This window comes from Lynx rufus, unplaced genomic scaffold (assembly GCF_022079265.1).
Source record: "Lynx rufus isolate CCGP_SWC_20201006 ecotype Redwood Valley unplaced genomic scaffold, mLynRuf1.p SCAF_13, whole genome shotgun sequence".
Lineage (NCBI taxonomy): Eukaryota > Metazoa > Chordata > Mammalia > Carnivora > Felidae > Lynx > Lynx rufus.
In genome coordinates this window covers 4123628-4150984 of record NW_025814827.1, presented here as the reverse complement: position 1 = coordinate 4150984, position 27357 = coordinate 4123628, and the positions used below count along the sequence as shown (strand labels likewise).

The 27357-nt window shown below is 39.0% G+C and overlaps 1 protein-coding gene across 3 annotated transcripts in view; it reads left to right on the top strand.

Moving 5' to 3' along the window:
* NEO1 (neogenin 1) overlaps positions 1–27357 on the top strand; it is a 239249-nt gene that overhangs the window by 174153 nt on the left and 37739 nt on the right. For all 3 annotated transcript variants that reach the window (XM_047074419.1, XM_047074420.1, XM_047074418.1), the window contains exons 8-15: positions 4113–4272; positions 10858–11012; positions 13467–13615; positions 13988–14126; positions 19794–19843; positions 20770–20917; positions 25026–25136; positions 26251–26445. In XM_047074419.1, coding sequence (XP_046930375.1) covers positions 4113–4272; positions 10858–11012; positions 13467–13615; positions 13988–14126; positions 19794–19843; positions 20770–20917; positions 25026–25136; positions 26251–26445 — 1107 coding nt within the window. The remainder of the gene's footprint in view (positions 1–4112; positions 4273–10857; positions 11013–13466; positions 13616–13987; positions 14127–19793; positions 19844–20769; positions 20918–25025; positions 25137–26250; positions 26446–27357) is intronic.

The following is a 27357-nucleotide window of genomic DNA, read 5'->3' as shown; positions in this document are numbered from 1 at the left end:
TCCCCACAATGTGTGACCGTTGATGTTTCTGCTCAGCTTTTGTTCTTTATTGTTTTGTTTTTATTTTTAAGCCTGCATTTCTAGGGTAACCCTTGTGTCTGTATGGATTAGCATTTATCCAAATATCAGTCAGAAGTTGTGCTCAAATATCTCAAGCCAGTAAGCCTTCCACTCTTAGCTGATGGATCTGTGTGTGGTTTGGGCAATGCATTCAAAGTTCAGGTCATTTTTTAGCCGGCCTCAGCTTTTGCTTTCTGCGGGGCTCTCTCACTTGTGCTCTGAATACACACATAGGTTCCGCTGGCTGGGGATATGTAGGTCATCTGGACCTCTTCTTGGCTCTGCTGCATATACGCATGGCTTTCAGTCTTCCTGGATTATGTGGAGAACTTCTCAAGCCTTCTTACTATTTTTTACCTCACCAAACTCCCTGTTAAATCCAGCCTATCATCTGCTGTTTGCCCCCAAATCACAGTCGCAGGCTAGCAGAGACACTGGCCCTTCCTTTTCACTTGCCACCAACATTGCCACTTTAACTGGCGGTGCTCCACATCGAGTGTGCCCCTCTGATGGCAGCAGCAGGGCCACTAGCTTCTGGGGCCTGCCGTACCCTGGTTGAACAACTACTCCCACAGAGCTGAGGAGCTTGGAACAGACCCAGGCAAGAATGGCACACACAGACTCACTGATTTTACCTGAACTGTGGTAATTTTTATGAATAAATCCTTCTTGGTTTGTTGTATGCCTTTGGCCAGTTTCCAGTTTTTGACAATTTTGTCCAGCTTTATAGCTGTTTTTGGGGAAGAGCATTTGTTGACATCCTCAAACCATCATGCTAGAAGTCTAAAGTCCCAATCTGTATCGTTCTGCCATTGATCCTGGTGTATCTTAACTGCCTATTTGATTCTCTGAGATCACGTAAGACCCTTTCCCTTACCTGCCCAGCTAGATCATGGAACGGCAGCAAAAGAACCAACTTGGGGAAAGTGGGTATAAAACACTAGGACCACAGTGGACATGGATTTTTCCCATAGTTAACTAGGAATCATTTACAATGATCTGCCATTATTTACACTTTGATTCTGTGTATAACTGGTAAAATACATTTGCAAAGCAAATGTTTACATAGCATCATTATATTTGTATATACTTTGTAGCAGCTACAAAGATTAAAATATTTGTGTGTGTGATGAGCTTCTAGAAACACTGGTCCCCATTGCACTAACATTCTCCCTGATTTTTTTCCACTTATTCAATAAATACACATTTATTGATTATCTAAGGTATACACATGCACAACGAGTGATGCCAAGAGGAAACAGATATGGATTTCATCCTCAAGGAGCTTACAGATGAGCGTGATTCATCATGAACATGAAAAATATAAGTGGGAAGTGCTGGATGCCATTCAAAACGTTCAGATGTGTGCCCTAGAGTTCCATGGGCTAATTGAAATGTCTGTGTCTGACCAGTTCTTAGTTATCACCCATCACTTGTAGCACCTGATCTTCCTGCTTACATTCTCCTCCTGGTTGCCTTTATATTTAGATTTTTCTGTCAGTGAAAACATGCACCTAGTGCTTCCACATACACTTTTCTTATGGATGATATTCGTGTGGTTCATACCAGCCTGGGACATGAGTGGGGAGCGTTTCCAGTTACAGACAAGGAAACTGAGATCAGAGAGACTATGTGACTTGCCCAACTTCACGTTATTAGGACGTGACAGAGTCAAGTTTTGAATAGAAGGTCTTTGTACTTGAAATCCTGGGCTTTTTCCAGTATGCTGTACTGCCTCTCACAGTACAGATTTCGTCTCCTCTCCAGCCAGCAGATAGTTGGGAAAAACTTAGCTTAGTGGGTCAGGTCAGACTTGGAAGCAGTTTTTACTTAAGTGTATTTCTGGATAGACACAGAAATGAAGCAACAAAGCAAGACTATTCAGGCTACTCTTCAAATCATTTCCCTCTAAGGGTTTTTAGTGACTTAATTTTACATAGTCAGAGATTCAACATCTCCAGTTGCTTCTTACACATTTCTCTGGCACATGTGGGATCATTACTTTCGACACAGCATGTTCATCATTTGCCATCTCTCCCTCAGTCTCTAGTCTCTTTTAATGTTGTCATTCTCTGAATGACACCCCCAACCACCCATTCTCCCAAGCCTGGTTTCTCCAGGAACCTGGAGTCCTTGACTCCTTTCTTATCTTCACCCCAACATCTAATCCTGTCATTCCCATCCTACCTCATAGGGTTGTTGTGTGAATAAACTGGCACAGCATGTGAAAAAGAACTCTGAAAGCTGTGAAGGAGAGGTATTTCTTTTCTCTGAGGAAGCGCATCTATTCAAGCATCAGGGATAAGAATGAGGCCTTAGAGGCCATTCAGACGTAACGGTCTTACAATATTGACACTTGTGTCAGTGAAATGTGGACTTGTATCTTCTGTGACTGTGGCTGTGACTTCATGGTCTTACATGCTGACAGCACTCTGTTCTCTCCAAAGTACTTTCTCAGAAGGAGAGGAAAAGAGAGAGTAAGTGACATGCACAAGATGATAAAATTAGTAAGAGGTCCAGCAGGAGTAGAGCTCCTATTGGCTAAATGCAGAGGCCTCTTAAACTAGAAATCAAAGTTGATTTTTTACACTCCATCACTTACCATCTGTGACTTAGGATGAGTGGTTTAGCCCTCTTAACTGTCAGCCTCTACACAGAAGACAGAAATAAAATTTTTCATAGAGTTGTTGTAAGGATTCAGTGAGTACATGAGCCAGAGTGCCATGTAGAAATGATAGCTGTTGGATGACTTCCACCCTGCCCCACCTGAAGAGCGACGTTAGGTTGGTCTTCCTCTGTACTTTCCCTTAGAGAACTCATTCTACCTGGTGTATTTATTTGACTGCTTCACTTTAGATTCTCTGCAGTTCACAGATCTTTCCTGGAGATTGTTGACTTAACATTTCATTGAAAACCAGCTTCAGGAGTTTTCGTGTTTTCCTCTCTGCCCTTTTTCTCCTAATTTTCCCATTAAGGTTTTGCCAGAATTCTGATGAACTCCTTTAGTTGAAAATTGTGAAATTATCCTTATACTTTCTGGCCCCAAGATGAAGGAGATTTTAAGTTCACTATTAGGAAAATCAGAAGTGTCCAGCAACAGAATGGACTGCCTCAGCGAGTAATAAAGTTACCCATGACTACAAATATATGAGGCTCTTGACAAGCAGAGCTTTGACTTGCCTTCACTTCATCTGTCCCACCCAGTTCCTGAGTTCTGCAAGCCACAGAAATATATATTGCAGAGAGGGCTGTAACAAACAGATGAGCTACCTAAGTGTTGTATTTTTATGGTTTTGGAATTTTTGATTCATGTTTTTATACTATTGTAGTTAAGTGAATTGATGAAGATAGCAGATGAACTATTTGTGAAGTGAGGAAAGTTGTCGAACTTCCCTGGGGATTGCCAAATTACAGAGAGCAGAGTTTAATGTTAGTCTGAAGTTAAAGAGGTGGCTCTTGAATCTCCTGCAGAGCCGAAGACCCACAGCTGTGCCTTAAGGCTGACGGTAGCCTGGGCCTATGCTGAGAGTACCTACACTCCTCCATACTGCACATGTTATTCCATATTTGATAAAGTAGCTAAAAATACTGAGGTTTTATCAGTAGATGAGACTTTTATGTGAAAGGTTTGACAGGTGATGCATGCTGCTTTCAGGATTAAAAAAAAATTACTTGGTCACTGCTGTGTCCTTCTGTGAGATGTTTTATTCTCAGCTGTCACCTTCCCTGTCCCTTACCCACAACCATTATAGTGACCAAAAAGTCTGCTTGCTCTACAGTGATGTGTCTTGAATAGTGCCCATTAGTTTTCAGTAGTTACCCCTGGCCTGCATGTTAGCCTTCAGTTTAATGGCCTTTTTTATGTTCATTCATTTTATTTTATTTCCCATCGTGGTTTTGTTTATTTCTTTTTTGTTTTTTGTTTTTCTGTTCTCTTTTTTAAAACCGTCGTGGTTTGCCCTTCATATTCCCCAATGTTTGCACATGACAAGATGTTGCCATCCCAACATTACCTCCCACTTCACTGACCAGTGCCACTACTGACCATCTAGCACCAGCCACAACGGGACCACTGCCTTCAGCTCCTCGGGATGTCGTGGCCTCGCTGGTCTCTACCCGCTTCATCAAATTGACATGGCGGACACCTGCATCAGATCCTCACGGGGACAACCTTACCTATTCTGTCTTCTACACCAAGGAAGGGATTGTTAGGTAAGTGTCTGTATGTCTGGAGCCAGTGGTTGCATCTTGGTCTACCCCAGGCCAGTCATGCTCACCCTGGCTCTTTGTTGTGCAGAATCTGTACCAATTTCCAGTCCAGAAAATATGACCACCAAGATGCATATTTCCCAATTTTAGGTCATTAAAACTTATCCCAAACAGACTCAAGTCCTGGTATTCTTTCCTGCCTCCCTGGAATGACTTGGGGAGAAGGTAGATAGAGCTTTTTAGGCAGAAGTATTAAAATGTAATGAGGGCTGTTCTTTTTTCATAAGATTCAGTCAGCACAGCCTATAGGATGTGGCTTACTTAGAACATTCAGATTCTAGAAATTAAGGTAGACTTAATTTACAGAAGTAATCATAAATGAGTATTTGCCTGCACCCTTATGTGGATGTGGACTGCCCAGCTCTAGGGGGTCTCCTTGATGATATAAGAGTAATTAGTAGCTAATTTTCCTAAAAAAACAGCACTTCCATTAAATTTCTCTCCATCTCCACCTCTTTTAGGAGCTCATGTTGCTTCTCCATTGCTTATGGGAGATTTTCCAGAATCCCCAGGCCACTTTACCCATAGTCCAGCTTTATTTTATTTGTCCAGCCTTACTTGCCTCACCTCACAGTTTAATTCACTTTCTAATGAAACCAGTCCAATTCCTATCACTACACTGCCTTTCTTCAAGTGTGTTCTCTTCTGTCACTTCCCCCTTTCCCAACTGAAGCTGAAGTTAGTGAATCCTTTGTGGCCCAGATTAAGCCCCATGAAGTCCTCATGCATTTTTCTCCACTTTTTCGCATAGTCTTTCTCTTATATGCATTTCTGCCACTAATATTGCACTTAATTATGACAACATAGGATCTTATACTGCCATAAATTGTTACTCTTCTATTTTATGTATATTTGTGTTGTTTTCCCAACCAAATTATAAAAACTTTCGGAAGAACCAAGCCGCATGCTGTGTATTCTTAGCCTTGTCCAGTAGATTTCTTTATTCATATCAAAATAAGAAAGCTGAAATCACTGTTTGGGCTAGGGCCCTCACAGATGAAATAAAGCTTGTGTTTCTACCAGGGTGCTTACATCTGGTACATATTGTATTTAATAACTAGACTGTCAAGTTCCACAAATACAGGAACCTAAATCATAATCCCTTGATTTAATACTTTTGAGAAGTCCGAGTGACCTAATTTGAGCCAGTTGGAGATAGATAGAGCTTTGAGATAGATGGAGCTTCTGCTAGAATGATGTTTATCTGAACACTGTACCAGATGTTTTTGGCATTGCAAAGATAAAGAAACATGGTTCTAGACACAAAAAGGCAAGACATTACTACCGAATGGCTTGTGTTAGAATGTCTCCAATGGTCTTTCACATCTCCTTGCTAATTTCATAATATTTCACAAAAGAAAAAACCATTTAGTAATTCCTCAGAATAACAAACTTCTTTCCATTATAGGTCCTTTGTCTCTGCTGTTCCTTCTACCAGAAATGCATTTCCCTCACAAACAACTGTTTCTGGCTTCTTACCAGTCATCTTCAGATGACACCTTTGTAGGCCTTCCGTGAATACTCACCCGGCTTAGCCCCCCTCCAACCCTATCACACAGTGATGTTCTGGGGCCAGCTTGTTTCCAAGCATGTTGTTAAATTTTCAGGAAATTTTGTAAACCCATGACAACTTGGTAGCTCAAAATGGGGTGTGGCATGAGTATTTACTGAGACAAGTGCTACAAACCAGAGCTGGTTATTAAACGTTGACCACAACACCACTGCTGTCACATCATCCTGTTTTGTCTTTCTGCTTGTTTCCAGAACACGGAACACTCTGAAATTTTCTCTCTTTATTAACCAATTTCTGGTGTCTGTCATATCAGTAGAATATCACCAGCACCTGGAACAGGGCCTGGCATATAATAGCAGTAAATAAATACTTGTCCAGGGAATAAATTCATTTCAGTCAATGGAGAGGTAACAGCTTATTCAAGAAGTCATGTTGAGATAATTGACTCCATTTGGTGGAAAGAATGGAAGTTCTACAGCTCTGTCTTATATCATGTATGACAATAAATTATAGATAGATGAAGAGATTTTAAAGCTTATAAATGTATTAGAAGAAAATACAACTGCTTTATCATTTGAGTTTGAAAGGCCTTTTAAAGGAAGACAGGAAATCCAGAAGCCACAACAGGAGAGATATACAAAGCTTATTATACAACAATGTAAAATTCCATGTGATAAAACATCATGAACAAAATCAAACCATCAAGTGATAAGCTGGGGAAAAATTGGTAACAGTTATAAGAAAATAATATTGCCATCCAGTCTATATAAAGAGCTCCTATAAGTCATAACTAAAAGATACTCCAAGAGGCAAATGGTACAAGTGGATGATTAACAGAAGTTAATGGAAAGCCTGTTAAAGTTAAAAAAGGTTTTGCCATCACTTGTAGTCTTGGAGATACAATGTAATAATACAAAAAGTGAAACCATTTTTCACTTACAAAGTTGGCAAAGATTTTAAATTGATAATATCTAGTGTTAAGCAAGTTAAATGCTGGGAAGAAATCCACTCTAGGCTTTTGGTGGCAATATAAGAGTAGCCTTTGGAGAAAGTGGTTTGGCAGAATTATTTTTTTTATCTCTTTAGTGCATATACCTGTCAGCCCAACAGTTACACTTCTGGGTGTTCTATAGATAACCGGTATGCATAGGGCACTCATAAAAATGTTTATTGTAGCATTGTAAGAATGAAAAGAGGAATGAAAGTAAATGCCCATTCATGGAGAAATGAGCACATAATTAATATATGTATATCCACATGAAATGTGATATAGGAATTTTTAAATGATGTGTCTATATATTTTGATGTGTATGTAAATGCTTAGAACAGTGATTCTCAAACAGGCAGTTTGCCCATCCCTTGGGAGACATTCGGCAACGTCTGGTGACATTTTTGGTTATTACAACTGAGATGAGGGAGGATGCTTACTGATGTCCAATGAGTAGAAGCCACAGATGCTGATAAACGTCTTGCAATGTGCAGGACAGCCCCTTACAACAAAGAATTATCCTGCCCAGCAGCTCGCTAGTGCCAAGATTGAGAAAAGCTGACATGGAGAGATCTGGTAAGATACAGGTCAGTCCATGCCATGGTTAGGTGTCAGGGAAGGACATGCTTTGAGGAGAGAGAAAAAACTGGGACTTTCAGATTTTTTTTTTTAACTATATATACTTTTGTTTTTAATGAGAATCTGTCACTTCAATTTAAAATTAAATTGTCAGGCAGGAAGACAAGGCAAGTATATATAAAGGAAGAAGAGATGCAAGGAGGATCCAACTTAATGTGTCTGTCTGGTGTTTGAAGGATGGGAAAGTAAGAAAGCTGGCTTAAGTGGCCCAGAGTTTTGGTAGGAATTAGTAAGAGATTATAATAAAGTGGAAGCTTGGAGCCAGATGTCATAATGCCAGTAAGAATTTGGACACAGTCAGTTAAGAAGGGACCATTTTAGACTCCTGAGCAAGTGTGCACTGTGATTTTATTAGCTTTTCTTAGTAGTTTATGAGCACTACATAGAAGAGGAGAAGAAATAAAGTCAGCGAGACAAATCAGGTAGTTAACCTAGTCGTGTGGTAGGTATGGCCTGGACGAAAGGGAGAGCCATGACTTGGAGTGGACAGGATAAATATGGGGAATATTTCAAAGGAAGGTTCTTGGAGACTAATTTTTTTGTCACTTCATTTGTGAATGAAGCTTATGATTTCTGAATATAAGCAATGAAGGAGTAGAAAGAACACTAAGTCAGAAGACTAGATCCTGCTCACTTGTTTTATAAATAGAATTTATTTGACCTTTATAAGCTTAACTTTTCCCATCTGAAAAACGAGGGTCGTAACTTTTCTTCATAGACTTATAATCAGAATGCAGTGTGAGGAATTTACAAAGCCTTCCACTTCCTGCATTTGAAAAATCAACCACCAGGTGGCAGTATGTGTCTTGGTCATATATTGGTCATGTGTATTGGGTGCCAGAGTTTCTTGAGATTTCAAAGGGTCCTTCCTCTGCATTTGCATCTAGGAAATGTTCACCTTGTTTTTTTTTCCCCAATGCCTTTAGTGTAATAGAAGTGCATTTCTGATATTAGGCACTAAATGGAAAAAAACAGAGTGAGTTATTCCAAAATTAATAGCATTTCAGAGTTGGACGAAACCTTAGCTATAAGTTGAGCCCAGGAGTTGTCAAGGCAGGAAGACAAGGCAAGTATATTGGACCTTGGACCAAATCAGACTTGTTATTTTTATGACCCAGGAGCTAAGAATATTTTTACATTTTCAAATGGCTACATTTTAATAGGTTATATAAGTAACTACATAATATTTTCCATTTTGTCTGTAAATATTTGCTTTCTGGCTCAGAAGGAATTAATGATTGGCCTACAGTCCCCCAGAAAGCTAGTAGCTTGCCAAAAGTAGAATTGAAGCTCTTATCGCCTAGCCCAGCACTGTCTTAATATAAAAAATACCTTTGTCTTTCTCCCTTGATTCTTAGCTAACACATTCTAACCCAAGTTCCATTGTAACGTCACACATTTATGAGAATTGTACTTTGTAACTCACCCTGGATCTTGTCCTCAAGTCAAAAGTTTTTTCTAGACAGACACATGGTTCTGGGACCTCAAACCAATCTAGTGTTACAAGCTTTTGCAGGTAGGTGCTGGGTATTTATTTCATCTGAAGGAATCATACCTATTACTGATTTTTTTTAATTGTAATGCTTCTATAGAAATTTATTCCAGATTTTTAGTTCTCTTCACTCATTTCTCTTGTTTTTGTCCCTTTCACATAGGAATGAACAAAAAATATACACGTTATTATTACCATACAAAGGTTTACGTACAGAAGGCAAATTTCCGTTCATGCATCTGCACACGTTTGTGAGTGCTGCAGTATGAGCATTCTGCTCAGTTCTTATGTAATATGTGAATGTGAATGAGACACTCACTTCAACTTAAAGTAAAATGGTGCCTCCCCCAACTGTCTTTCTCAAGATAGTCTCAGCTTTTTGTACAATTAACTTTTTGTTTGAACTTTTATGTACAGAGTGAGCAGAACAGACCACCTGTGCTCTCACAGGCAGCTTTTTTTTGGTAAAGTGTAACATACCAGACAGCAATCATTTGTGATCAGACCAAAGGTCAGAAACTTCAAAGTGTAAGAAATCAGCTCATATCCTCCATTTAAATGTTGTGATTTGGAGGGTTAGCTGAAGAGAAAAGTACCTGTATGTACCTCAGGTATCTTAGAGCAGTAACTGTTCCCATAGTGCTCTTCTCCAGTGGACCTACCTGCTCATATAGAGACAGACACTCTATAAGTATGATGTGGGTACTGTTTGTTTGTTTGTTTGTTTGTTTGTTTGTTTTAAATTAAAATGAGGTAGTTTAAAAAAGCTAGAAAGCTATTGAAAAACACAAATATCTGAAATGTAAATGTTCACATACAATCAGGCCAATTGATGTATGGTCATGTAGAACTAAATTAATTTTAATCAGTGATTTCAGAGAAAATTACCAATATTTTAAAGTAAGAATTTTAATTCAATTGATTATGTGGTTTCAGGTAATTTCTTCCACAGAGTAGTTTTGGGCCTTTTTTATTACTGTCAGGATAGATACAGAGCTCTCCTTACATGATCGGTGATCCATAAAGGCCAGCTATTTGTCTAATACAGTGAATGAATACTTCCACAATATTTGTTGAAAATGCTTGTGTCATATGAATTAGTTTTTATTATAGTACATACAGTAGGCTGAACATAATTATGGACCCAAGTGTGGACACACAGACCCTGAGGATAGAGAAAACAAATAACTGCTTTTATGTTTTCAGTTCATAGCACCAGACCACTGGATTCATTTGTCCTGTTTGTCATAAAATTTGTCAAATATTTCAAATCAGTTTGGAAATCATTCAAAAAGAGTATTTGTTTTAACAAATAAATTATGAAAATCAGTATCAGGATTGGCTTATTTTAAAAATTGGATTACTTAGGATTCATTTAAATGTTTAATGTTCCCAACTTTAAAAGTGTTAATCTCTAGTTTTCTTTTTATTGGGTCTTTTATCCAAAATATACACAGACTTCCTTGATATTTTCTTTGATAATTGGGTCATACCTGTAATCAGCTTCTGTTTGTCTCCCTGGAAATCACTCCTTAAAAACTCAGTGATTCCTAAAGCCTACAAAATTGATGACCAGCTGTCTCATTTGAAATGGCAGTGAGAAGATCCTTGTCTGTGCCTTCTCTGAAAGGAAGTTGTGGTTATGACCTGCAAAGTCAGTCATGTTTAAGCAAAATGTCAGTAAGTTATCAGGCACATGTGACATTGTTCTTTGCCAGTGTCTGTATTCTGTGCCCTGTTGCACCCCAAAGGTTTGCTTTTTTGAGAGTTCTTTGACTTCAATTAAGATTTTGATGTGGTATTATATCTATAGGACTTGCAGTGAAAATGAAACCGCACATTCTAGAAGTATTCCTAATCAATGCTGTTTCTTTCCAAACCCCTCTTTGTCTAAAGGGAACGTGTTGAGAATACCAGTCGCCCAGGAGAAATGCAGGTGACCATTCAAAACCTAATGCCAGCCACTGTGTACATCTTTAGAGTTATGGCTCAAAATAAACATGGCTCTGGAGAAAGTTCAGCTCCACTCCGAGTAGAAACACAGCCTGAGGGTGAGTCTTCCACCTGTCTGTTGGCCATACCTGTAGGTAGACTTATAGCAAGGTCTGTCTTCTGTGTAGCCTTGCGTACTATAGCAAGTGCAGAAAGTACCAGTTCCTTGCCATCAAGGACTTGTGAATTAGGGCAGATAAAATTAATTCCCATCAAACAGTAGCAGATGGTGTAAGGCAATATGATTCTGCCGATACACAGTCCAGTTTTATTGATCCTGTAAGACCTACCTCAGATGTCTTCTAGCGTCTTTCCTCTGATCCTTTCTATCTAATATTGTACCTCTATTATTCTAAGGAAAGTAGGCAGCACAATCTTTTGGTCAAGGAGTTTGATTAGAAGAAAGAGGTGAAATAAGAATGTAGGTGGAAGGGGAACCTGATTCTCTTGAGGGTATTTGAGGGATGGAAAGCGACTATAACATGTTTTGGCAAAAGACAAGTTAGCAGAAAGAGACTTACACTTCATTTGGAGGTGTTCAGCCTGTGGCGGGCGAAGGTGTAAGTGTTGGAGTCAGTCCTCAGAAAATATTTCACATGTTTAGCTGAACAAACCATCTGAAAATGTTTTCCATTTATTATGCCACTGTACAGGTTAAATGGAAGAATTTCTTAGTGCCTTTTAAGGATAATATTTGCTTATGTTTATCCAGTGAATATATTGAAAGTGATTTCAAGGGAATTGGGGGACTGTTTTGTTTTCCTTTTCCTTTGATAAGTTAGAGGAAAGTTTTCCGTAGCAGGAGAAGTGTGACAAATCCCACCTGTCAGGCTGCACAAAAGGATGCTCTTAACATTAAATGAATAACATGATTTATGGCTAAATAAAGAAACAACTGTCAGAATAACCACATTTAGGTTTCTCTACTTTGGTAGCAAAACTGTCAAACTGTGGTGCTGTTATTTAAGAAATCCAATTTGTTTTACATTTTGCTAGTTTTTTCCCCTTCTCCTAAAATCTAATGGATTCTGTTGCAGAAACACTAGCACCAGAGAAATTGTTTTCAAATATAGACTGTCTACCAAAGTGTAGGTGTAGGCAACTTCCAGAATTTGTGTATAAATTGGAACTGGAACCTATCAGACAAAAAGAATATAGTAAAAAGGTATGGGAACTGTTGTAGGAGGTAGAGCTGGACAACCAGGGAACTAACCATCCCACAGAGGGTGTTGTAATAATCTCCTAACTGGTCTCCTTGAGTCCAGGTGTTAGAATCAGAAAGTGTGCAACTCCTGGCCCCACTGCTCACTAACTTTCCCATCATTTAAGAACGATTCTTAATCTCAACCTCATGTGTAAATAGGGATGACAGTAGTATCCCTCTCATGTGAGTTAGTACAAGGATTAAATAAGACATAATTGAAATTTATGTAAAGCGTAAAGCACTTTAAGCCGGACTGATTATAAGCATTCAGTAAATGGTAGCTATTTTTAAAATCATTATTCTTTTATCTAGTCTTATTCCCATACTGTTTTTCTTCCATGCATGTGTTCACATGTCCTTTCTAAATACAGATCTGATCATGTCATGTCATGTTCCTGCTCATAATTTTTCAGTAATTACCTAACACCTACAAGAGATAATTCAGACTCCACAGCAGCACATTAGAAGCTCTTTGGCTCGTGTCCTCCTTTTAAACATTCTCCCTCCCACATTTATTCAGTATTCAGCCTGAACCACATTACACTGTCTTCTCACGTATCATCCCCATTGACTGGAATAATTTTCCCCTTGGTGTCTGAGAAAGCTGTTCCTTCTTGCTTCCCAGAAGTCTTCCCCAGTCCTTCCCTTGCCTCCCCACCCCCTCCCAAAGCAAAGTGTGTATTCTCTTTATGTTTTTGTTACAATCACGAAATCTGTTAGCACTTGTGACATTATTTGTAACACTTATATGTCTGACTTCCCTCTAGACTGGGAATTCTTTGCGGGCAGGCACCCTGTCCATCATTTCCCCAGTTCCTGGTAAAAAAAAAAGGCGCTCTCTCTTTTTTTTTTTTTCTTATTAAGTTTTTTACTTTAATCACAGTATAACTAACATACTTATATTAGTTTCAGGTGTACAATACAGTGATGCAGCAGTTCTGTACATTACTCAGTACTCATCATGATAAGTGTGCTCTTAATCTCCAGAAGGCTCTCTTTTTGTGATGGCTGTTTTTGTGTGCTACTGAAGAATTAGGACTTTATAAACCACAGGAAAAATTCTGCAATGTTTATTTTTTTCATTGAATACATTTGAGATACCTCACAGATCATTTTTGGTTATAATTTGAGTCATAAACAGGGCAATGCATTTAATTATATATTATCCTAAAGCCACTTCCATCAAAACGTTTTCTCAGTTTTTATTGTTTTTAAAAACATGGCCAAAATGACATTACTGCTGAGAATGGTTATTGAGGAGTATATTAAATATCACTCATATCTCACTGTCTCAAAATTTTCCTTCTAGTTCAGCTTCCTGGCCCAGCACCTAACATCCGAGCACATGCAGCTTCACCTACGTCCATCACTGTCACCTGGGAAACACCTCTGTCTGGCAATGGGGAAATTCAGAATTACAAATTGTACTACATGGAAAAAGGGACTGATAAAGAACAGGTATAAGATGAAGCCATTTTTTCATCCATTGATTGGAATAGTGGAGTTGAAATATATTTCCGAAACTCAATACTTGCTTGTCTAGAAATCTGAGAATAAAAAAGATGTATATAGGAAATGAAAAGTCAGCAGACTCTATTTCTTTGTACCAAGTTTTATTCTGTATTTTTTATCAGCAAGGGTCACTAAACAACAAGCAGTATTTCCCAGTAAATTGCCAGTGTTTATGATTATTCCACTTTGTTAGGTAGCATTCTGTAAAAGAGATAAAAATCTGCATTGTATCAAATATAGAATTTGTATAGCGCATTATTTCACAGCATGTCTTTTGGCTTGAGTTGTATCCATGGAAATTGTTTTATTTTATTCAAGGATGTTGACGTTTCAAGTCACTCCCATACTGTTAATGGGTTGAAAAAATATACAGAGTATAGTTTCCGAGTGGTGGCTTACAACAAACATGGTCCTGGAGTCTCCACACAAGATGTTGCTGTTCGAACGTTGTCAGATGGTGAGTCTTTCTTCCTTTGGAACACGTGCTGTGCTTGGGGGCCCTGGTGGCCTAGTAGCAAGGTCATGGGCTTTGATGACAAGAAGATTCAGTTCAAACCCAGTTCTACCCCTTTTCTGGACTTCAGTCACTTAACATGTCTAAGCATGCTTCCTTACGTGTGAAATGTAGATAATACCAACTTCATTGGTTTGCTGTAAAGATTTACTGAGAGTACAGAACATGTAGTGCCTGGTACTAAATAGTTTCTCGTGTTTTTATTTTTGTGTAAGTAAATGGTGTTGCTTGTTCGTAACACAGACCATTCCAGGACCGATGGAAGGCTGGCTTCCTTGACTTAGCAATCATATTTGTGTTCTGAATGGCTCTTTTTAATTCTGAGTATTTTGTGACAGTTTCATTTCTGTCTGCATTTTGAAGCTAACTTATATTCGTATAACCATGATCTGGAGCAGTATTTTTCAAACTACAGCCTGCCAAGGGCATTGAGTAGGTTAAGACCAGCATTTTTAAAAAAATATTTTTATAATAGAACAGAAGATAATGGCATTTATTACAATTAATAAGTATATGATGTATTGTTTTCTGAAAGCAATATTTTTTAAGAATCTGGGCCAGTTTGTTTATAGAATTTTCCTTAGTTTGGATGTGTCTAACAGGAAAATTCTACCAAAAAAAAAAAAAAAAAAACTAAACTGGCCTGAATTATTTTTGTTTATTTATTTAATTAAAAAAAATTTTTTTTAAGTTTATTTATTTTTGAGACAGAGAGAGACAGAACATGAGCAGAAGAGGGTAGAGAGAGAGAGGGAGACACAGAATCCTAGGCAGGCTCCAGGCTCTGAGCTGTCAACGCAGAGCCGAATACAGGGCTCGAACTCACAAGCTGTGAGATCATGAGATCATGACCTGAGCTGAAATCGGATGCCCAAGCAACTGAGTCACCCAGGCACCCCTGGCCTGAATTCTTAAAAAATATGAGTCTCATGAAAGAAAAGGTGGGGGAGGACAATTTAAAAAAGTATACAGACTATTCAGAGAAAAAAATGGGGAGTATCATGGGGCACCTGGGTGGCTCAGTCAGTTGAGTGTCTGACTTCAGCTCAGGTCTTCATCTCCCAGTTTGTGAGTTTGAGCCCCGCGTCCGGCTCTGTGCTGATAGCTCAGAACCTGGAGCCTGCTTTGGATTCTGTGTCTCCCTCTCTTTCTCTGCTCCTCCCCCACTTTCTTTCTGTCTCTTTCTCTCTCTGTCTCTCTCTCTCTCTGTCTCTCCAAAAATAAATAGATGTTAAAAATGGGTGAGGGGGGTGCCTGGGTGGCTCAGTCAGTTAAGCGTACAACTTCGGCTCAGGTCATGATCTCGCAGTTTGTGAGTTCAAGCCCCTTGTAGGGCCCGTGCTGACAGCTCAGAGCCTGGAGCCTGCTTCGGATTCTGTGTCTTCCTCTCTCTCTCTGCCCCTCCCCTGCTCATGCTCTGTCTTTCTGTCTCTCAATAATAAATAAATAAGTGTTAAAAAAATTTTTTTTAAATGGGGAATATCCTACTATAATCTAGGTTAAAGAAGAATAAAGACATGAAATAAAAAATGTGTATTATCTTCAACTGGCTTCCAGATCTGGGAGTAAAATTAGCTATAAAGGGGGGTGTCGGGATGGCTCAGTTGGTTAAGCATCTGACTTCGGCTCAGGTCATGATCTCACGGTTTGTGAGTTCGAGCCCCACATTAGGCTTCTGTGCTGACATCTTAGAGCCTGGAGCCTGCTGTGTGTCTCCCTCTCTCTCTGCCCCTCCCCTGCTCACACTCTGTCTCTCTCAAAAATAAACATTAAAAAAATTAGCTATAAAGAATAATATTGGTACAATTAGTTAATGTTAGGTAGGCAATTTTAAATATTAGGTATGTTACATAATTTTTTTAATTTATTTTTTTAACATTTAAAAAATTTTTAATTACAGTGTAGTTAACATACAGTGTTGTATTAGTTTTGGGTGTACAATATAGTGATTCAGTGATTCCATACACATTGCTCAACACTCATCATGATAAGTGTACCCTTAATCTCCTTCACCTATTTCACCTATTCCCACACTCAACTCCCCTCTGGCAACCGGAAGTTTGTTCTCTGTAGTTAAGAGTCTAGGTTTTTTGTTGTTATTGTTTTGGGGATTTTTTTTTTTGGTTTGTCTCTTGTTTTCTTCATTTGTTTGGTTTCTTAAATTCCACACATGAGTGAAATCCTATGGTATTTGTCTTTCTCTGACTGACTGACTTCACTTAGCATTATACTCTCTAGCTCCATCCATGTTGTTGCAAATGACAAGACTTCTTTCTTTTTCATGGCTGAGTAATATTCCGTTTTGTGGGTGGGTGGTTGTGTATACATACTGCATCTTTATCCATTCATCTATATATGAACACTTGGTATGCTTCCATTGTTTCGCTATTGCAAATAATGCTGCAATAAACATAGGGGTACGTTTATCTTTTTGAATTAGTGTTTTTGTATTCTTTGGGTAAATATCCAGTAGTGAAGTTACTGGGTCATACGGTAATTCTATTTTTAACTTTTTGAGGAACCTCCATACTGTTTTCCAGAATGGCAGCACCAGTTTGCATTTCCATCAGCATCGCAAGAGGGTTCCTTTTCTCCACATCTTGCCTACGCTTGTTGTTGTGGTTTTGATTTCAGCCATTCTGACAGGTGTGAGGTGATATCTCATTGTGGTTTTGATTTGCATTTCCCTGATGATGAGTGATGTTGAACATCTATTCATGTATCTGCTGGCCATCTGTATGTCTTTTTTGGAGAAATGTCTGTTCATATCTCCTGCCCATTTCTTAATTGGGTTATTTGGTTTTTTGGTTTTGAGTTATATAAATTCCTTATGTATTTTGAATACTAACCCTTTATCAGATATGTCACTTGCAAATATCTTTTCCCATTCAGTAAATTGTTTTTTAGTTTTGTTGATTATTTCCTTTGCTGTGCAGAAGTTTTCATTTTGAAGTAGTCCAATAGTTTATTTTGCTTTTGTTTCCCTTGCCTCAGGAGACAACATTTTTCTAGAAAAATGTTGCTGTGCCTGATACTAGAGATTACTGCCTATGTTCTCTTCTAGGATTTTTACGGTTTCAGGTCTCACCTTTAGGTCTTTCAGCCATTTTGAGCTTTTTTTTGTGTATGGTGTAAGAAAATGGTCCACTTTCATTCTTTTGCATGTGGCTGTCCAGTTTTCCCAGCAACATTTGTTGAAAAGGCTGTCTTTTTCCCATTGAGTATTTTTGCCTCCTTTGTTGAAGATTAATTGACCAAATAATTGTTGGTTTCGTTTTGGGATCTCTGTTCTGTAGATCTGTGTGTCTGTTTCTGTGCCAATATGATACTGTTTTGATTACTGCAGGTTTGTAGGTTAATTTGAAATCTGGGATTGGATACTTTGGTTTTTCAGGATTGCTTTGGCTATTCAGAGTCTTTTGTGTTCTACACCAATTTTAGGATTATTTATTCTAGTTTTGTGAAAAATGCTGTCTGTATTTTGATAGGGATTGCATTAAATTTGTAGGTTGCTTTGGGTAGGATAGACATTTTAACAATATTTATTGTTCAATCCATGAACACAGAATATCTTTCCATTTGTTTGTGTTGTCTTCAATTTCTGTCATCCATGTTTTGTAGTTTTCAGAGTACAGGTCTTTCACCTCCTTGGTTAAGTTTATTCCTAGGTATTTTATTGTTTTTGGTGCAGTTGTAGTTGGGATTGTTTTCTTAATTTATCTTGCAACTTTATTACTAGCATATAGAAATGCAACTGATGTCTAGATAATATTTTTGGGTTAAGATGAAATGTTCTGAATGTGATTGTTTTATTATAGTTTTGTTGGAGAACATCCTTGTTCTTAGGAGGTACGTACTATATAGTATTTAGGAGCAAAGTATGATGATGACTGCAGCTGTTCCTCAGATGGTTCAGAAACAGTACGTAGATATATAAATATGCAAGTATAAATATAATGAGAGAAATAAAGCAGATGTGCCAGAACATTAACAATTTGTGAATCCAAGAAAAGAATATGTAGAAATCAATATCTTATTCTTGCCGCTCTTTTCTGTGTGCTTGGCATTTTTTCAGGATAAAAAGTTGGGAAATATAAATACAAATTATAGTTTGGTTAGCCAACTACATAAGCCATTTGGTCAGGACTTTTGAGAAAAATTGAGAGAAAAAATGTTTAATGTAGGCTTTTAAACTTACACATGAACCAGTTTCAATGCACTCATTGGAATGCTGACTACAGTGCCTGTCATGGGAACTGAATGTGTCTGAGCATGGTGGTTAAGGGCAGCACTGTGGATTAAGACCATTCTTTCCCTACATTAGCGAAACAAGTAACTCGGTCAGGTTCACTGCCCTGAACCTCATCTATAGCTTTCTCATCTATACCATGGGAATGATTATAGAAACTCCTTTGTGGGATTGTTGTAAGGATTAACTACCTGCCATGTAGGAACAGGCAGCAAATCTTAGTCATGATGATGAAGAAGATGAAGACACCAGCAACAGCTATGTTGGCTGCCTCTGCAACTAAGTCAGGGGTTCTTAGCCAGGAGATGATTGGAACCATTCATAGACTTTTTTCAAAATGCACTGGAGTCCTACTCGAGGCCTTCTCTGCCTAAATCTCTGGGTTGAGGCCTGATGTACTGTGTTTAGCACAGAATACAACATTGAGCAAGAAATAGTGTCTGTCCTCCAGAAGCATATAGAGCAGTGGGCACTGAGTCATATATCTGGTCACCAAATGTCAGAGAAAGGGAGACAGAAGTTTCCGTGGATGCGTTAGGAGAAAATGAGTTAAAGTCAGCATTTTGTGAGTGAAGAGGAAATTAATCAGGTTTACTTAAATTCTTTTTGCCTGCTGTAGTTTCTACAAAGGGATGCTGGAAGGTGTGTGGATCATAAAATTTGAGAATGCCCTGCCTTGTGTTCTCATACATGAGAAATTAAAGTTATGCAGCTATTTGTTTAACCAGCAGTCCCAAACTTGTCACATCAAAATGAGTGTTCCCTGCAATAGAATTTGTCTTGGGAAAACAGATGGCCCCTTTACTGAAGCTGTCATTGTATATCTCTCTTTACTCTACTTGGGAATTGGCTTCAAAACCAGTTTAGGAACCCCACAAGAATGCAGAGCTCACTGATTTATGCACCTCATATTTGGGGCTCATAACCACATTACCCAGTACATTTACTCGCCATATTCGTTAGACTTGTTTCCAGAAAATTTGTAGGTCTTCCCCTAGGTAAAGATATGCTATCACCAAGAATATTCAGAATGATATGTTGAAGGTTCAGAATGTATATATGGGGTCTAAAAAAGTTTAGAGTCAATGTCATTTCCTTGAAATGACTCCCCAAAGATGCAACCTAACTTGGATATGGGGGCCTTTATATGAATGTGTCCCTTTTTTTTAAGTCAGTCAAATATGGCCACACCTTATCCACATACTTCTATCAACATGAGGGCATTGGCAGCTAGGTTTAGATCTGCAAGTTGTATAATCAGTGTTTGAGATGCACATTTGTATAAAGTCTGGCCAGGAATATCACATGATGGGTAAAAAAAAAAAAAAAAAAATTTTTTTTTTCTTTTTCTGCCTGTCCAGTTCCCAGTGCTGCTCCTCAGAATCTGTCCTTAGAAGTAAGAAATTCAAAGGTAAACTTTATGTTGCTATTCATTTTTACTAGCATACTGTTAAGTCTCAGGAGGGCTTATAGACAGGGAGAGTCTGTGTCAAAAGACTTGTCATCAAGCAGAGAAATAAGGTGTCATAGATATTCCACCTGCCAGTAAAACTGAATTCGGAAACCAACTCCAGGATTTTCTGTTTAACTTTACTGCCTTTCTCTCATGCCAAAATTACTATAGTCTTTTCTGCAGATGTATCGCAGTTATGCAAATCATGACATTATAAATCTCAGCAGTTCAGAACATTGGTGATAAGGTAGAAAGAAGTAAGTTTATGATACCATAACCCCTCGGTTCCATGCGTTGAGCTCAGTGCAAAGCCGAAGGTGGACATCTGTCAGAGCGTTGCATGTGCTCAGACTCCCTCATAGTCAAGTCCCTGTTCACTGAAGACCACGTGTGCCTCTCAAAGGCCCAGAGCCCTTCTGGGCTCACTGACACCTGAGACACTCAGTCCTTTCAAAAAGTACCATAGGACCCCTTTTCCTTTCGTCAAAAACCACTATTAGTTAACAATTCCCTTCTTGAAGAGTTTTTGGCAGAAATTGCCCAACTTCAGCTGTTCCACAGTGGAGATAGAAGAGAGCACCTTACACCTAAACCATAGTTTACTTTCTAATCCATGTGCCTCTGACCTTATATTTTCCTTATGAAAACTTTTCTGAGACTTTTGCCTAATGTATAAGGGCCCAGAACATACTACCTGCAATTGGAATCTCCCCATTCGATCATTAAAGATTTTAAAATTGAAAAGTAATTTTGAGTGATCCTTAAGCAAAACTCTGAGCACCCTGCTGCCTTTAAAATGTCAGTGAATTCAGGATAATAATATACAAAACAGGACCAAGCTTTTGATAGATTTGGTCGTTTCCCAATATTCTTGTCTTCCCCAGAGTATTGTGATTCACTGGCAGCCACCTCCTCCAGCCACACAGAATGGTCAGATTACTGGCTACAAGATTCGCTACCGAAAGGCCTCCCGAAAGAGTGACGTCACTGAGACCTTGGTACCTGGGACACAGCTCTCTCAGCTGATTGAAGGTAAGCTGCCCCGCACGTGGGCAGAAGTTAGGAGACAGCGTCTTTCTCAGGAGTTGAATTATGTTAGTCTAATGACCACTCTGAGCTGGTGACTTAATGTGAAAACAGTGCAAGAGAATTAATTCAGTCTACTTCTGACCTGATAATCAAGTTAGTGGAAAATAGTGTTAAGTGTTCTGTTATCTGAGTCTTGAGATTGTGTTTGAGTTTCATTTCTTCACTTGGGGTTTTCTGTAGTCTCCACATTTTCTTTTTTGAATATATAGATACAGATCTTCCTTGACTTACAGTGGGGTTATGTCCCAATAAACCCATCAAAATTTGAAAATATCCTAACTCGAAAATGCATTTAATACACCTAACCTAGCAAACCTCATAGCTTAGCCTAGCCTATCCTAAGCATGCCCAGAACACTTACATCAGCCTACAGTTGGGCCAAACCATCTGACGCAAAAACCATTCTATAACAAATTGTTGGATATCTCATGTGCTTTATTGAATACTGTACTTAGAGTGAAAAACAGAATTTTGTAAGTGTATCAGTTGTTTACCTTCGTGATACAAGGTTGACTGGGTGCTGCCACTGACCCCACCCAGCATCACAAGAGAAGACTGCTTCATATCACCAGCCTGGGAAAAGATCACAATTTAGAATTCAAAGTACAGTTTCTACTGCATGTGTATCACTTTTATATCATTACAAAGTCAAAAAATAGTAAGTCGAACCATCCTAAGTCTTCATTTTTTTGTAATCTCAAAAGAAGGTAAAACAAAGCTGTCTAGGCCAAGAATCTGCTCAGTCTAGCTGTTAGCAGAGGTCTACATAACACGGACACCACTCATGTATATGTGGCCCGAAGCAACGTTTGTGAATAGCTATAGCAGTGTAGCAATCATTCTACTACTTGCTACATGATAAGTTTTAGAAAGTTCTGTCAGGGATAGCTCCTTTTGGGCAGTTTTCCCTTTTTGTGCAGCAGAGCAGGTGGCATAGTTGGTAAAAATGGACCCTCTTGCATCTCTAATATGGATTCCCTCTACAGATGACAGAATGCCGCCCCCCGCCCCCACTTCTTTCCTCAGGTAGGGGAGTAGAGTGGGCTCGGCAAGGACCAGTTGGCTTTGCAGGAGAAGCATGAGAAGAAACATGAAGTGCTTTTTGCTCTTTGGATATTGGGACTATGCTTACAAGGAACAGAGATAGATGCCCCTAAGAAGCCATTTTGGGGCTTCCCAGCAGAGCTGGTAGAAGAGAACTACAAGAATTGGAGATATTGTCACCATTATTTAAGCCCTGAGAATTAGTTTCATCTCCCTTGAGGAGCTCTCAATTTCCCTTACATTGCTTCCCTCCTGGGAGAGAAGCGTGACATCAACCTCTTTGCTGTGCCCAAGGGGTCACATTCTTGGCAGAACCAAGATCTGGGGTCAGGAAGTGTAATGGTCGGAATCTCTAACAATTAATTGAGTCTCTGTAGTGGAAACTTTGCTCTGGTAATCCAGCACGCTTTTCTTCTTACTCCTCAGCTCACAGATGGGATTGACTTCTTTCAAAACAGGTGAATGTTTGTCTCTTAGGGTAGCTTTCAGTCTTTTAATTTATTCACGGGAACCCCACAGCTCTAAGCTTCAGCGTGTAAACACAGTTGAAGTAGTGTTGCTGAGACATCTCACAGAGGAGCATCTTCTATGTTCTTAAAAATCAGTTTCTGGGGCGCCTGGGTGGCTCAGTCAATTGAGGTCCGACTTCAGCTCAGGTCATGATCCTGCAGTTCACAGGTTCAAGCCCCATGTCAGGCTCTGTGCTGACAACTCGGAGCCTGCAGCTTGCTTCAGCTTCTGTGTCTCTCCCTCTCTCTGTCCCTCCCCTTCTCGTGCTCTGTCTCTGTCTCTCTCTCAAAAATAAACATTTAAAAAAATGAGAAAAAAAACGTTTCTGATTTTATACCAAATACAGATAACATTTCCCATCTGTAAGGCCTTTATTTTGAATATTTAGTAGTAGATACTTACTGTGTACCAGGTACTGTTCCTGTTACTAATATAAAAACAGAGTGTAGTCCTGGACCACGAGGAGACTATTCATTTTCTCAATGAAACATTTGACATGTAAGCCAAGTAATCACCTTCATGTTAAAAACAGCTTTTTCTTTCTTTTTTTTTTAATAATTTTTTTTTAACATTTATTTTTTACTGAGAGACAGACACAGAGCGTGAGCAGCGGAGGGTCAGAGAGAGAGGGAGACACAGAATCCAAAGCAGGCTCCAGGCTCTGAGCTGTCAGCACAGGGCCCGATGCGGAGCTCGAACTCACAAACTGAGATCATGACCTGAGCCGAAGTCGGTCGCTTAAACAACCAAGCCACCCAGGTGCCCCCAAAACAGCTTTTTCTTTATAGAGAAAATCCTTGGATTTTAAAATCATATATGGATTCATTTGTTTAATGGACTATACTGAACTTTTGTTCATATGTGCTGGCACTAGGTACACAATGGGGGGCAAAAATGGACATCTTTGCTCTCCTGGCACATTAACTTGAAGCTTGATAAGTATTAGCAATGTGGATTACCAGGATCCTGTACCGAAACACAAATATGACTAAGTGGTAGCCAGAAGGAATTGTTGTTTCTTCGTTTTATGCCACTTACAGCACTTAACACATTCTGCCATGTCTTTGTAAACATTAAGTGTGGGCCTTAGTTTTAGTCTGCATTATGTAGGTTACTTATGGGGAGAGGAACTCAGCCTCTTTACACTCATGTCTCCTGCTCACATGGGCGTGTGCACTGTCACTTGCTTACGTGCTCTCTTACATTCTGACTTTCACCTACAGGGAGGGAATGATAATCTGATTGGTTGAATTCTTTTAGGACCTCAGTTGAGCCATGTTTGCCGGTAGTCCATATTATTTGTCTATTAACAGTCAAACACATGCACAACCCTCTCTGGCACTTTTGGGTTCAGTGTATGCAGGGAGGTGACAGGTTGAACTGACTTGGGCCCAGTCATTTGACTCCTCCTCCTGCCCTGCTTGTTGCTTCTCCTGTGGGCAACCAGCTTCAGGGTGGGCCTGCTGAGAACAGAACCTCCCACCCATCTCTCACGTGTGACAGGATTGTTTTGAGCCACGCTGCATCCTGGCCGTGTCCTCCCTCTCAGGTTCTCTCTTAAGAGCTTCTGTACTATGCTGCTGGCCAAAGAACCTAATATTTCGATATGGGGAGGTAGGATCATTTCTCACAACCTTATGAGATCTAAGGCTATATTTAGTATTTAAGTGCTCAAAAGATGTATACATGTGAGCTGTACGCTGAAAAATGGTTAAGATGGTAAATTTTATGTTATAACAGAAGAAAAAAATGGATGTGTAAATAACATGAATAGCTGACCATATTACTGCCTGTTGCCCTATTTTGTAGGGTAGACTTTTACATGTGGGTTTTTGTTGCCTTCAGTACATAGGCAGGTTTATTACTGATAGTCATTATGAAAAATTGCATAATAGAAAGGGCTTATTCCTAAGTTTATGGGCAGGTAGGCTGTTGCGAAAAGATTTCCAGGACATATTTGGTGTTTAAAATTGTTCTACTCTTGTTATGGGGATGACTCAGAGAACAGAGGTTGAGGTAACCCAGCAGGAGTTACATCTTTGAGTTATTTTCTGGTCTTGGGTATCTTCTGAGACCAACTGACTTTGTTTCTTTGTTAGGATTCTTTCATTATCTTAGACCTCTTTTTGACCTTAGCTGCCTTAGTAACAAAGTGAAGAGATTACATTAAATGATCTCTGAGGGGCCTTCAGACTCTTTAAAAAAAAAAAAAAAGAAAAAAAAAAGTCTGTAATCTCTTGGGACCTTTACTCATTGGTTTTCCTCCTGATTGTGTGGGCTTCAGCCTCTCCTGGAGATGTGGGGGAGCTCCTCTGAGCTGTGTTGATGTATTGCTTGTGCTATGTTAACTTTAACTGAAACTTTATCAAGATAGTAGCTGTGTATGGAGTTGGTGGATGGGATACTTGGTTAATGACAAATTGTTAATCTTCTGTTTTCCAAATCTGTTTCAACTTGTCTTCTTTTTTTTTTTTTTTTCTCCTCGTTTGGGTCTCAGGTCTTGATCGGGGAACTGAATATAATTTCAGAGTGGCTGCTCTAACCATCAATGGCACAGGCCCGGCTACTGACTGGCTGTCTGCTGAAACTTTTGAAAGTGATTTAGATGGTAAGAACAACAATCAACAGGGTTGGCAGAAGCTAGGTACTAACTAACTGTAGTTAAATTATTTAAACTGGAAAGCCACAGATTTGGTGGTGTATGTGGCTTAAATCTGTGAACTGTAATATATTACACTGCTGTCCTTACTGTAATGCAGCAAGTCTCCTAGAATGCTTTTTTTCCCCCAGTGGCTTTTAGAGATCTGTCCCTTTAAGCAGAACCAGAACAAATAAAATGTACAGGTGCTTTAAGTCTAGTTTTTTTATCAAGGCCATTGAGTAGATGGATAATCTAAAATTTAACACTGAGCCACATCAATCCCTCCTTTTTCAGCTACAGTTCCCCTTTTCTCTTAGTCCTGCACACCTTGCCCTTTTTCTCACCTGTGTTCAGTGAGTACCTCCATATAGGGTGTGTGTGTGTGTGTGTGTGTGTGTGTGTGTGTGTGTGTGTGTCTGTGTCTGTCTTTATCGGACACTGGTACTGCACTTAGGAGACAAAAGACCCCGGTCCTTACTCTCATTCTTGGCTTACCACTTTTTAAATTTAGATAGCAAGTTATGCCTTGAAGTGATGGATTTGAAAGATACTATAAATTGCTACCTTTTTTAAGCCTCTTAGTCTCCCACCATTTAAATCAATATGTAGTTCTAAGGTTTCCTGTTTTCTGACTTACATTACTTAGAGGAGTAAATAATTGATACAGTTGCTGTAATGTGATACTTGATCACCTGTTGACAACAGGCTTCTAATTAGTTGGTATTCTGCCTTTCTCATTCCACCTAGTTGAGTCTGGGACTCAGATGTGGGACCAAGAGGAATGAGTAGTTATTGAAAGGCAGTTTATTTGTTTTCCTCATTGGGCAGAGGTTCTTAGATTCCTTTGCCTTCCCTTCCAAATTAATATTTCATTGTCTTGTATTTTAGGCTGTTTGGGTTTTGTTTTCTTCTTAGAATATGGTAAAACCACAGGCCATACTTCACTATATATACAGATTCTCTGTGAATTCTTGGGTGTAATGGAAAAATCTTAGCCCCAAATAATTTGACAGGAGGCTAAACACCATGGCCCAAGGATGGTGAAATATTCTAAGTCCTGTTTTTCTACTTTCCTTCCCAGAAACTCGTGTTCCTGAAGTGCCTAGTTCTCTTCACGTCCGACCACTTGTCACTAGCATTGTAGTAAGCTGGACTCCTCCAGAGAATCAGAACATTGTGGTCAGAGGTTATGCCATTGGTTATGGTATTGGCAGCCCTCATGCCCAGACCATCAAAGTGGACTATAAACAACGATATTACACCATCGAAAATCTGGGTATGTATGCTGAGTAGAGGAAGTAAATGCACATGGAATTTCTTTCTTTTTAACTTTTTAAAAAAATTTAAAAATTTTTTATTTTAGAGAGAGATGGGAGAGAGGGCCAGAGGGAAAGAGAGAGAGAGACAGAGACAGAGACAGAGGGAGAATCTTAAGCAGGCTCCATGTTCAGCACAGAGCCTGACACGGGGCTTGATCCCACGATCCTGGGATCATGACCTGAGCTGAAGTCAAGAGTGTTGGATGCACTACCAACTGAGCCACCCAGGTGCCCCTTAACCTTTTATTGTATAATAACTTTATTTTTACAGAAAACTTTTAAAAACTACAAAGAATTCCTATATATCCTTCACCAAGAGACCCCAAAGGTTAACATTTTACCATATGTGCTTTATCATTCTCTATCTTCCTATACATACATATTTTTTTCTCTGAAACATTTGAGAGTAAGTTATACATGTGATGCCCTCTGCCCTCTGACACTTTTATGTGAGTTTCCTAAAACTTGAGGGCATTTTCTAATATAACCATAGTACATTTATCAAAGTCAGCAAGTTAACACTGAGACAATATCTATAGACTTTATTTATATTTTACGAGTTATCTCATTAAAGTCCTTTATAATAAAAGAAAAACATTGTTTTCTGGTCCAGAGTCACTTATTGCATTTAGTTATCATGTCTCATTAGTTTTCTCTGACATAGAGTAGTGCCTTGTTTTTTTCTTATATTTTATTACTGTGACATTTTTTATAAGTATAGACCATTTATATTTTGTAGAATGTCTCTCAGTTTAGACTTGTCTCATGTTTCCTCACTACAGTCAGCTTACCCATTTTTGGAAGAAATGGCATCCATACGTTGTGTTCTTGTCAGTGCATCACAACAGGAGGCACATGAAAGGCTGTGA